At 34.7% G+C, this 12,067-nt stretch overlaps 1 protein-coding gene across 1 annotated transcript; it reads left to right on the top strand.

Moving 5' to 3' along the window:
- The first annotated feature begins 1,923 nt into the window (after positions 1 to 1,923).
- Positions 1,924 to 11,071, top strand: LOC126008581 (anaphase-promoting complex subunit 15-like). Its single transcript, XM_049772849.1, has 3 exons — positions 1,924 to 2,055; positions 10,657 to 10,887; positions 10,988 to 11,071. The coding sequence occupies exons 1-3, from the start codon at positions 1,924 to 1,926 to the stop codon at positions 11,069 to 11,071; spliced, it is 447 nt and encodes a 148-aa protein (XP_049628806.1).
- Positions 11,072 to 12,067: the final 996 nt, after the last annotated feature.

Here is a 12,067-nt window from a genome sequence, read left to right as displayed (position 1 = left end):
ATTTTGATAATCATGGTGCTTATATAAAGACATTACATAAAAAAACTGTTATCTGATGTGTTGAGTTCAAAAAATGTTTCCCAATCAGTTAGCTGTGCTCTAGTTTTAGACCATGTTTCTTATGAGGTTTCATACAAAAACCTTTTAATTTTATGTAATCCCATTTATTTAGGTTTGATGATATAGTTCTTGCCACTGGCATCTCATCATCAAAGACTTTTTAAGGTGTGAGTCTTGGATTAGTCTTCCTATGTTTTTCTCAATGAACATTATGGACTTGGGTCTTATCTCAGATCTTTAATCTATTTTGAATTTATTTTATGTAAGGTGTGAGATATGGATAAATATTTAATTTCTTACACATGATTATACAATTGTTCCAACACAGTCTTTTGAAGAGACTATTTTTGTTCCATTTTAAATTCTTAGCTCCTTTGTCAAAGATTAGTTGACCATATACTTGGAGTAGGTCATTAGGTATTCTCTCTGACCACTGGTCTCAAATTCTGTCTTTATTACAATACCATGCTGTTTTTATCACTATGGCTTTATTGTAGAGTTTCAAGTTATGTACAGAGAAGCCTTTCAGTTTTTTGTTTTTTTAATATGAATTTTCTAATTTAGGTCTTTTATGATTTCACACCAACTTTATAATTGATATTTCTCAGTGCTTAAAGAATGATGCCTGAATTTAAATAGGAATTGCATTGAATCTATATAGTAGTTTGGATAAAGTGGTCATTTTAATGATATTAATGTTTTCAACCCATGAGCATGGGGTGTTTTTCCAATTCCTTAGGTCCTCTTCAATTTCTTTTGAAGTGTTGTGAAGTTTTTGTGGTATAGGTTTCTCACTCTCTTGTTAGGTTGAAATCAGAAGACACTCTATCCTAAGATCTATGCAAAAACCTAGATCTCTAATTACATAAGACTGACTACAACAACCACTGCTGAGCAGAACTTTTCCTGAGGCAATAAAGAAAGATCTTGAGGCTAGAAAACCACATACCTGGAGCCTATAGTTGGTTTTTGGACAGTGTGCTTCATGGATGGAGACACCCTGTAGCTTTAAGGCAGATGGAATTTTCCTTCTAATTCTCCCAAAGTTTAATGTGCCTATGCAAAACAAAACAAAACAAAAAACTTGACCTATCTACCTCCCTTTTGTTCTTCTTTTAATTTTATTTATATCTTCTAGAAAGGGGTTCCTGCCTTTTTCATAGAACCTTAGAACCTGAATAATTTTATTCTGCCTCATATTTCTATGTCTTCCTACAAATAAAGAAAAGAAAAAAAAGGGAATGGGGCCCTGGGCCAAGTGGTCTCAGTAGCATAGAGTGAAAAAACAAAATGTTAAGATCTAATAACCATGCCAGAGTCAACAATAATAGAATCAAGAGAACAAAACTATAACCAGCTAAACACAAAATGGACCTATTACACTCATAGGCCAGGGGTCTAAGGATGGAGCTATGGGATGCATGCAGAAAACTATAATGGATGGTGGTCAACACTTGTGGTGGGAATGGCCCTAATTCACTGTCACTCTATGCCTGAAATTCAACTATAAAAGTCTTATATCTAAAAAAAAAACGTCAAATCACATTATTTTTAGCTTTTCATGCATTTCTAAGTTTTATCCATTTCCAAAGTAATAAATAATAAAATAATAAAAAAAAAAGGCCTCTGAAAAGCCCACAAAAATGAAAATAGCAGAAAAAAATAAAAGGAGTGTTCCCTGAGCACAAAGCCAATAGCTCTTAGCACCACTAGATGCAATCTGAAAACAAAACCCCAAATGTTTTAAAAAGAAACTACAGATAACTCTTCTAAGACTATCTACAGAGAGACCAATCTGAACAAACTCCATAAAAACTGGTATCTGGGCTGATGTCACCAGTAATACTTTTGGAGTTAGCGTGGATGCCCTCCCCTTCTTTTTGTACTCTGGAAGACCTGGAAGCCATAAATATGCCTACAAATGCAGTTGCCAAGTCTGCAATCAGCCAGCTCCATTCTCGAAGGAGATATAAATCAAGCCATGAAAAATCATGGGTACACTGGGCACACATCTGAAAGCCTGTATTCTTGGGAGAAGAGGGCTGTAAAAGCCCCAACCCTATCAAAGTCCATCACCCATAATCACTGCCTTGTCTCTGGCCCTGCCTCACTGTGACTCTTCTATGACTCTCTGCAGAGACATGAATATGATCAAACTTGAGGAATGCTAGTATTTGGGCTGATGTTACCAGTACATTTTTGGAGTGAATGTGGACACCTTCCCCCACAGTCTCTTACTTCTGGAAGGTCTGCAGACAAAAACACCCCACAAACGCCACAGTATCAGCTGTAGTGGTTGAAATTCCTGGACCGTACCGCAGCATTCACAGCACGTGACAACTTCATTTTGTTTAATACTGCCATCTCATAGGAAGACAACAATTTAGATACAATGTGTAGCTGAAGTAAGTCATTTATTGCTCAGAAACGAATGAATAAAAGAGTCTTCAGTCAGCTACAAGAGCTTGCTTACTAAACTTCTGACAATGAATTACTGACTTCATTGGAGATACAATAATTCTCAAAATTTGGCTTGTCACTGTACTTTTTTTCCCCCTCTGTTTTTAAATTTTAAATTTAAAAATAACTTTGCTCTCACTTATCTGGAAAGAAATACAAAATGATCAACTATGTGAAACATGGTTTATAAATAAAGTAGATTAAAAATAAATTGCATGACTATTTACTATTACATAAGAGGATTAATTAAAATTTGATTAAAATTTTGCATGTAATACTCTAAAACAGGAGATACTAAGGGAGATTTATTTTTTGATATCAATCCTGAAGATGCATCTGGGGATAGACTGCAGAGACAAGAGAAATAAAAGTAAAATTTTAGAAAAACAGGACTACAATAAACTATAAAAGCTAAATTAAAGGGTATCCTACTAAATGAGAGAAGATAATTACAAATTTTATACCTGACAAGAGACTACTATACCAAAATCATAAAGAACCCTTAAATAGTAACAAAAATATAATTAAAAATTTAACAAATGATTTGAAGACACGTTCCATAAAAGACACATCACTTGAAAAGATTCATCATCCCTAAGATCATTATTAGGGAAATAAAAATCTAAAAGATAATGAACTATCACCCCCACCAAGTGAGAATAAATACTCAGTGTGTAAAAGATAACAAATGCAAGTGGCCAGAGCAGTAGTATAGCAGGTAAGGCACTTTACTTGCACACAGAGGATCCAATTTTAAATTGTATTACAAAGCAATAGTCATTAAAACAGCAGAATATTGTAATAAAGACAGGCGCTGGGATCAGTGGAATAGACTTGTGTGTTCAAGAATGCTCCTCAGACATACAACCAATTAATTTTAGGTGAAAGGGCAAGAAATGCAAAATGGGGGCTGGAGAGATGGTGCAGTGGTAGGGCATTTGCCTTACATGCATCTGACATAGGAGAAACAGAGGTTCAATCCCCCAGGGTCCTACATGGTCCCCCAAGCCAGGAGTGATTTCTGAGTGCATAGTCAGGAGAAACCCCTGAGCATCACCAGGTGTGGCCCAAAAGCAAACAAACAAAAAGATATTAACTTATTGTGATTAAATAGAGATAATTAAATAGAGTAAATAGTTTTATATATTGTATTTAATTTGCCTTTACACATGGAAATATAATTTATTTTAAATCAGATACTAATGGCATAAAACTCTTACTCTTAATGCAAACTATTTTATTTACCATTAAATAATTTATATAATTAAAAGAATTACCAACTGCAGTCCATTTTTATACACACTATGTATAGACATAATGTGATTACATTTCAAACATCTCTTCTAAACTTCAAAATAATGGTTTAAAGTAGATAAAGCTAGAATCAAAATCCAAAGCAGTTAAATGACTAGCTCTAAAACAGACAGCATTGAGTAGCAGAGTTGGAAATTAAAATCCTTCACCTTTTACAAACCTAGGACATGCAGCTGTTTGATTATAAATCCAAAAACACTATGAGCACATAACAGTCAACATATAATAACCTATATAAATATTTGTGTGTATTTTATTATATTAAGATGAGTTTATCCATTTCTTACTTGCAAGTTCACTATAAACAAAAATGAGGTCTTTAGTTTGTGTGTTTTGGGAAACACCCGGTGGCACTCAAGGTTTACTCCTGGCTCTGCACTCAGAAATCGCTAGCTCAGGGGACCATATGGGATTTCAGGAATCAAACCAGGGTCCATTCTGAGTCAGCCACATGCAAGGCAAACACCCTACTATGTGCTACTACTCCGGCCCATAGAGAGGTCTTTTTATGCCTTTAGTACTGAACAAAATAGTATGAAGAAAGATGCGGGAGTGATGGAACAGAAAAGAACAATAGAAAACAGAAATTCAAGTTTCCTAAGTTGTAGAGAGAGGTAGCAGGCAAATATTATTTTTCCAGTTTTACCCATAAAGGGACTTGCAATATCCTCTGTGTTAACAAACCCTGAGACCTAGGAAGGCACCAAGTTTAAAAAGGCTCTAACTAACTAACTAACTGAGGGAGGGTTTTTTCAAAGCTGTCTGCTATTACAGGAACTTTTTTCAAAGCAGTCTACTCTGCTGAAGAGGGCAGCACAAAAAAAAAAAAAAGAAACCTATAAGAAAAAAATGCTTGAAAAAATTATCTGTACTTACAGGCATTAGGGCCCTAAAAACCTTGGTTTTTTTAGGCATTTGGGAAAAAAAGGGGATATGCCATAAATATTAAGACATAATTTCCACCGACATTCTAAAGATTACTCAGATTTAACATTTACATGGATTCAAATATTCTTTATCTAATAATTATTACTCCTCTTAGAGCCTTTCTTAAAAATTACTCAGATATATAAGCACACCTTATGAAGAACATTTGCTTAGATTCTAGTATTTTTATTTAGTCTTACAGAATACTCACCCTCAGATCTAGCTTTGCTCTTAGCCTACATGCAGTCATGTTAGGGGTTAGCATTTCAAGCCCCAGTTTAGTACGCATAAAACCAAAACAATTCTAGCTGACCTTGCTACTAAGAAACTTCTGATAGCTTCAAAAGAGAAACTGTCCTGAACAATTTGCGCTTGTGCCTTTTTTTGGTAAACTAGCTTTGTCTGAAAATTATGACTTATCAAGAAATTGAATATAAATATTCCAACTTTTGCTTTGTATAAACGGAACAGAGGTTGAACCTCCCCAGTAAAGAATATGCTTTTTGCAAAAAAAAAAATCCTTGCCATTATTAATATTGTAAGTCATTGTAAGCATAAACTAAAATTTAAAAAATACTTGGGCTTGAGCAATAGTATAGAGGATTCAGTCCTCCAGACCCCCATATAGTTTCCCAAGTCTCACCAGGACTAATCCCTGGTTGCAGAGCCAGAAGTAAGGTATAAGCACCACTAGGTATGGCCCCAAATTGAAATAATAAATAAAACTTTAAATATGACAGAAAAATAAATACCACTACCAATAGAAAAAGAGAGGATTTTTTTAAATTTTTATTTAAAGCACCATTCATTTATAATAAAGATACGGTTTATAATTAATCATAGATTTTCAGGCACACAACCTATACCACTCCCACCAGAGTGCCTACTTCGTGAAAACTAGAATGTTTTGATAAGATGAAGAGTTTCAAATGAATTATTTTCTCAACACAGGAATTGCGAGTCATCTGAGATCATTCTGTACTCTCTCTGTCCTGATATAGAGAATCTAATATTGTGGAGCAATCATAATTACTCAGCTACCAAAGTTCCATACTTTTCTTGTCAGGCTGCTTATAGATTGCTTTAAGAACTAGAAAACTGAGACTTACATAATTACAGACAAACCATGATTGAAAGGTATGAATTATTTTAACATATGCGAATTACCATAGATAATCCTGCTGAACATTCATCCACAGTCTCTATAGAATTCATGCTGTGATTAGCAATAAAAATGAAGCTGTATGAAAAAAGAAAATAATAGGCCTATTCTTCATGGTATCCTACTGCTTATTTCAAGAACTATTAGCTATAATAAAGAAAAGAATTGAGATCAGAGCAATAGTAAAAGTAAGGTGTTTGCATGCTGCCATTGTGGATTTGATCCACATTTGAGAGGTCTACCAAGCCTCTCAAAAGTAACTTCTGAGCATAAAATCAGGAGTATACTCTGAGCACTGCAGGTGTGTTCTTCCCCCAAAAGATAATGAAAATTGAATTTAATTCAATATTATATAAAATATGAATCTGAAAATATGTAATTTAAACATAAACACTCATATTTGATTAATAGCTATGGCATGTAATTGTTCTCCAATTGAGACAACTAATTGAAAATTTTTCACCTTCCTGTGACAATCATTGAAAGCAGAATAGTTTAGTATAATCTTTCAAGTGACACCTTTATGAGCCATTATAGTCTTCAGATATGATTTTAAACAATATAAAATATTTCTGCACCAATGGTTGTTCTTCAGAAACATTTAATGATCATATTTAATTATAATAGCCATGAATATCATTGATATCATTTGTAATGTGTGGCATTGAATCATCATATTGAGAGTCATCTTTTTGGACACAATAGAAAAACAGGTTAAATTGCAATTTTATTAGAGACAGGTTAATTAAATCCATAAAAATGACTCTAGGGGGCCGGGCGGTGGCGCTCGAGGTAAGGTGCCTGCCTTACCTGCGCTAGCCTAGGAGACAGACCGCGGTTCGATCCCCCGGCGTCCCATATGGTCCCCCAAGCCAGGAGCGACTTCTGAGCGCATAGCCAGGAGTAACCCCTGAGCGTCACCGGGTGTGGCCCAAAAACCAAAAAAAAAAAATGACTCTAGTCAAAGACAATGAAGCAGCACTCAGTGCCATTTTTTTTGTCTGGCACCATTCAAATCAATTATCTAACTTAACACAATCTAATCCTTCACTTTTTTGTATTTTGCACCTTCTTACATTTGAAGAATTATTACTGCAGTTAAAATTGTACATGGAATCAAAATAAGGGACAACAGCTAAAGATGATTTTATACTAGAAGTGCTTAGTCAGGATCACAGTTCTTGGGTCTCTCATCTGAAGGGACTCAACCAGCAAAATAATCAATCACAAGTCAGAGAAATAAAGAATAGAAAAAAATTATTAGTAATAGTGTGTTCTCAAGAATCAGAATAGTGGTATGCTGAACGAGTTAGCGGTTTTGTTTCTAAGTAAGACAACAGAGTGCAGGCAGGCATTCTCAAGATTGGCTAGTGTTTAATTTATACAGGTAAAGGAATAGCATAAATTAGTTATGAGTAGGATACTGATTACTTTTCAAAGAAGAATAAGAAGCTTGGGGTAAAGATTAGCTCTATCAATGTACTACCTAGATTTTTACCATACTTATAGGAGTCGTCATGTCAATATAAACTATTATGGCATAAATGAGTATAATTTTTATGTACTTCTTTGTATCCTTTATTAAACATTTATTAAAAATTAGAATAGAAACAACAAAACAAATGTCATTTGCATAGAAAAAACATTATAAAGTGACAGTTAATGTTTTGTTAAAAATGTTTTATTTCAATATGTAAATGATATTAATTAACCTCTTCAAGGCATGTTCTTGAATGGTCCACAATCCTAATATCATGTAATAATTCAATTCTACCATACTCTCTTTCAATTAAGATATTGTGAAACCTTATACATAAAGCATATGATACCTAATGTTCATCTTGTACATATCTATCATTCAACTATAAATCTGCCAATGTCTTTTTATATTAACTCATAACAATTAAAGTAGGTAGCTTAGTATTAAAAAAACATCATCCTGGGGCTGGTGAGGTGGCGCTAGAGGTAAGGTGTCTGCCTTGCAGGCGCTAGCCAAAGAAGGACAACGGTTCGATCCCCCGGTGTCCCATATGGTTTCCCCAAGCCAGGGGCAATTTCTGAGCACTTAGCCAGGAGTTGACCCTGAGCATCAAACAGGTGTGCCCCCCCCAAAAAAAGTAAAAACATCATCCTAACAATACCTGAGTAAATAAATAAATATAATTCTCAGACATATCTAAATAAATAGTAATTTATGCACATAATAGAATTAAATGTGAGATAAACAAGTTTCTTTATATATGCATAATATGCATTATTTGTGTGTCTTCTCAAATTATCTATTGAAACATAAACTCCAATATGATAGAATTAGAAGATAGGAATTTGGGTTGGTAATTAAAGCATGATAAAGACTTTTACACCTTCCTTTGTTAGGTTATGGTGATATTATCAACATGGAATTGGATGCTCAGCAGATCCTAAATACTCCTGTACTTCATTCTAGACTTGGACTTTAGTCTCCTGATCCATAATTATGAGAAATATATTTTTCTATCCAGTTTATGCTGTTTTGTTATAGCAGCCAAAATAGTCTAAAACATCTACCAGGATTGGTTCATATGCAAGTTAAAAAGCGAAAATTAATTCATTGAACCTCTCTACAAAGACAGTTATAAATAACAATCAAGTAGGTTTTAATATTTACAAGGGACCAAAAACACAAACAAAAATAAATCAGCTCAAACGTAATCCTAAAATATGTATGATCTATGGCCACCTGGACTACTATGATTTACAAAATAGAAGTAGCTACCACTCATCTCCAGAAAACACTGTGAATGCATGAACCAAGCTACTTTCTTATTTCATACATAAGGAGTTTTAATATTTTTAAAGAATGGAAAAATTAACATGATATTTTTTGTGTGAAACCTAAATTTTATAATTTATAAAGCAATAAAAACGTTAAAACATACTATAGGCCCCAAAAATTAAATTTGCAGTTCAGAGATATCCTGATTTCCATAGTATATATTTTTTGCTGATGGTTTTATCTAGGAAACTAATCTGCTGTTCAAGAAACATTGGTGACCTCATGAATAAAAGAAATACTTATAAAAGAAGCTACTTGGGAATACATCACTGATGCTAGCTAGTGGCCAAAACCACTGTGGCCAATATCACTAAGCTAATGATAAGAGTCTCAAAGAGACATTGGTTTGAAGTAGGCCTACTTGGCACTGAGTAGTTGATTAATGCTAACAGAATAAATAATTGCTATTGGAAATAGCAAATCATAAAGAGATCTAACTAAGAGTAACACATTTCAGGAGATGAGGACCAAAGTAACAACCCTCTCCTGTTCCTCTCACACTTGAGCAACTCAAAATGAGTCACTATCAAGAGTGGAATGTTGAACCATCTCTCAATATATAACTCACTGTGGAGCTCAGTGAATTTCCTTGCAAAAATGCAAGAGTAATATTCTCCAAAATAGTAAAAAAAAAAAAAAAAAGCCTTAAATTTTATAGACTTTCATTATGGTGGTTATGGCCCAAGAAAGAGAGCTGTAAACAAAACAAATAAACTCTCATTGTTAGAACTTTAAACCAAGTAATGAGAGTAGCAAAATGCTCTCACTTCATGTATGTCATGTAACCAATGACAATAAATGTTTTCTAAGAAGCCTCCAAGGTATTTAAAATAGTATCAGTGGAGTTTGTGGTTTTTATATTGTCTGCTTAGTTTTGTTGTTGTTGTTGTTGTTTAAAGTTTAGGTTTTGTACTCTTATAACTCAGTCTGTGCTCTGATCAATATATCTTTCTATGTTTTCACCACAGATTATTTTTACTGAAAATCTCTTCATTCCTAAACACATAAAAGCATCATGAATTTATGTTGCATTAGAATTAATTTGGAAGGAAAATGTGCTGAAGTAGAAATGAAAGGTTAATGTTATTCTAACATTCTTCCCTAGCATTAGGGGGTAAAGTGCCTGTTTGTCTTTTCTTTTCACCAACAGCTGAAAACCACCATGCAGATCCATAACATGGTGTGTGTGACCAGAGGAGAATTTTCTCAAGAGTCATAACCTCAGGGTCACAAGCACATCTATTGAAACCAATCTCACTTAACCTCAAATGAAAAACTACCTTGCTTAATGGAAATTTAGCATAAAGAAATATGATTATTGTCCTTTCTTCTTTACAGTTCAGAGATGTCCTGACTATTCATAGTATATCATTTTTGCTGATGGCTTTATCTAGAGAACTAATCTGCAGGTCAATGTTTCACATTTCATTCTGTTTAGGTATAAAGGACATTAGCCAGAAATTAATTTTGTTTGATTTAAACAGTTCAATAATAAGCAATATCTATGTGACATTTTGGTATGAAAAAAATTAGCAGAGAGCCTGAGAAATAGTACAGTGGACAAGGTGCTTGTCATGTCTAATCCTGGTTGGATCCACAGTCCCCATGTGGTCACCCAGCACCATGAAGAGTGATCCTTGAGTACAAAGACAGGAGAAAGATCTGAGAACCACCAGATATGACCCCCAAATAAACAAATAAAAGAATAAAAAGTAGCAGGCTAAGAAAGATAATAAAGCTAAAAGTAGTCAATGTATGCTGTATCATTCACGTCATAAGATAAATTAAGGTTATCTTAATTTGAGGTGCAGGGGTCACTGCTGACCAAACACACTGGCATATCTAGGAGCCATGTCCACCTTGTCCCCCATCATTCTTACTCCTGGTGACTTAGATTCTGTGATTTAATCTTGTGGAGGAGACCAAGCTTCAGCAACAGGAACAGCAGTTTCAGGCCTGGCTTCAGAGCATTGCAAAGAAAGACAATAGCATGGTACCTATTGGCAAGCTGGCCTCAGAGGTCTATGATGGTGAAGAAGACGAAGATGAAGATGGCAATGAAAAAAGTGAAGAGGACTCTGAGGATGCTGAGGAGATGCAAGGCATAGATGAGATGAATGACTATAATGAATCCCCTGATGATGGGGAGGTCAATTTAAGTGGACATGGAAGGCAACAAGCAGGACAAGACCACTTGATGATCTAGTCAGATAAAACATAGTGGGCTTCAGCATATTACATGCTTGCAGAACCAGCAGATCGCCCCAGTACCTGGAAACTCAACGTCTGACACCACCTCAGCTTCTTACCAGGAACTGGTCTATGTCTCTTAAGGCTACCGGTCTATCTCTGAATCTCTGGGACTTAAGCCCACCTCACATTTGTGTGGCCAATACCTCCACACTCAGTTGTCCATCCTACTTTCTTTGTAACTCTTTAATAAAGTTGTATTGATTTCTTAAATTAAAAATTAAAGTATTAAAAAATGCATGCATTTTGAGAAAACATGCTCATGCCTTGATCAAATTCCTGTCCACTTCAGCAACATTTTCCCATCTGCAACTCTTCCCTGTAAAGGACAGGCATCAAAATCGAAAGATGTAACTATCTCCTTACTCTAGAACAAATTTGCCTCTATTTTTAAAAAACTGATCTCAAATTTCAAAATTCTCATTTAAAAACTTGAGACAATTAGTTGGGGTGAGTGGGGTGGAGAAGAGGGGAAAGAAACCTAATGTGTCTGCTGGCATTATTCCAACCTTTATATCATCAGCCTATAGGCCTGGAAGTAACTCCATTAGCTAAAGGTGAAAAAGCTAAAATGCCCTTTAAACCAAGAAAAGGGACTGGAGAAGAAGAAAAACACCAAACATGTGAAATAGTTGAGGAACATTAATCTTCTGTCAGCCACTGGTTAGGACACCACAAAAACATCTTTCAGAACAACTAAAGAAAACAAGGCAGTAGACCCTGGTGAAGGAATTATTGTTGGGATATTGTATTACTATAATAATGACAAATATCTTAATTTTATGATTTATAGGATTCAATAAAAATTAAAGCAAATTCCATTTTAATGTGCCTATGAGAACAAGGAATAATGCGACATGGCATTATCAGCACATATGTTTTTATAGGCACATTAAAATGGAACATATTATACATACAAATAAGTTCTTATCTAATAGAGATAAGAACACACAAACCTTGTAGTGCAATGGTATCTTACACCCTGAACATTGAGATAATACCTGGCACAGGCCTCAGAAGAATGGGCATCCTACATTCACCCTAAACCAGGGAAGCCATCTATGAAACATCCAAAGTTA

This window comes from Suncus etruscus, chromosome 5, assembly GCF_024139225.1.
Source record: "Suncus etruscus isolate mSunEtr1 chromosome 5, mSunEtr1.pri.cur, whole genome shotgun sequence".
NCBI classification, from domain to species: domain Eukaryota; kingdom Metazoa; phylum Chordata; class Mammalia; order Eulipotyphla; family Soricidae; genus Suncus; species Suncus etruscus.
The sequence above is the reverse complement of the archived record's forward strand: the minus strand, read 5'-3'. Positions and strand labels throughout refer to the sequence as shown.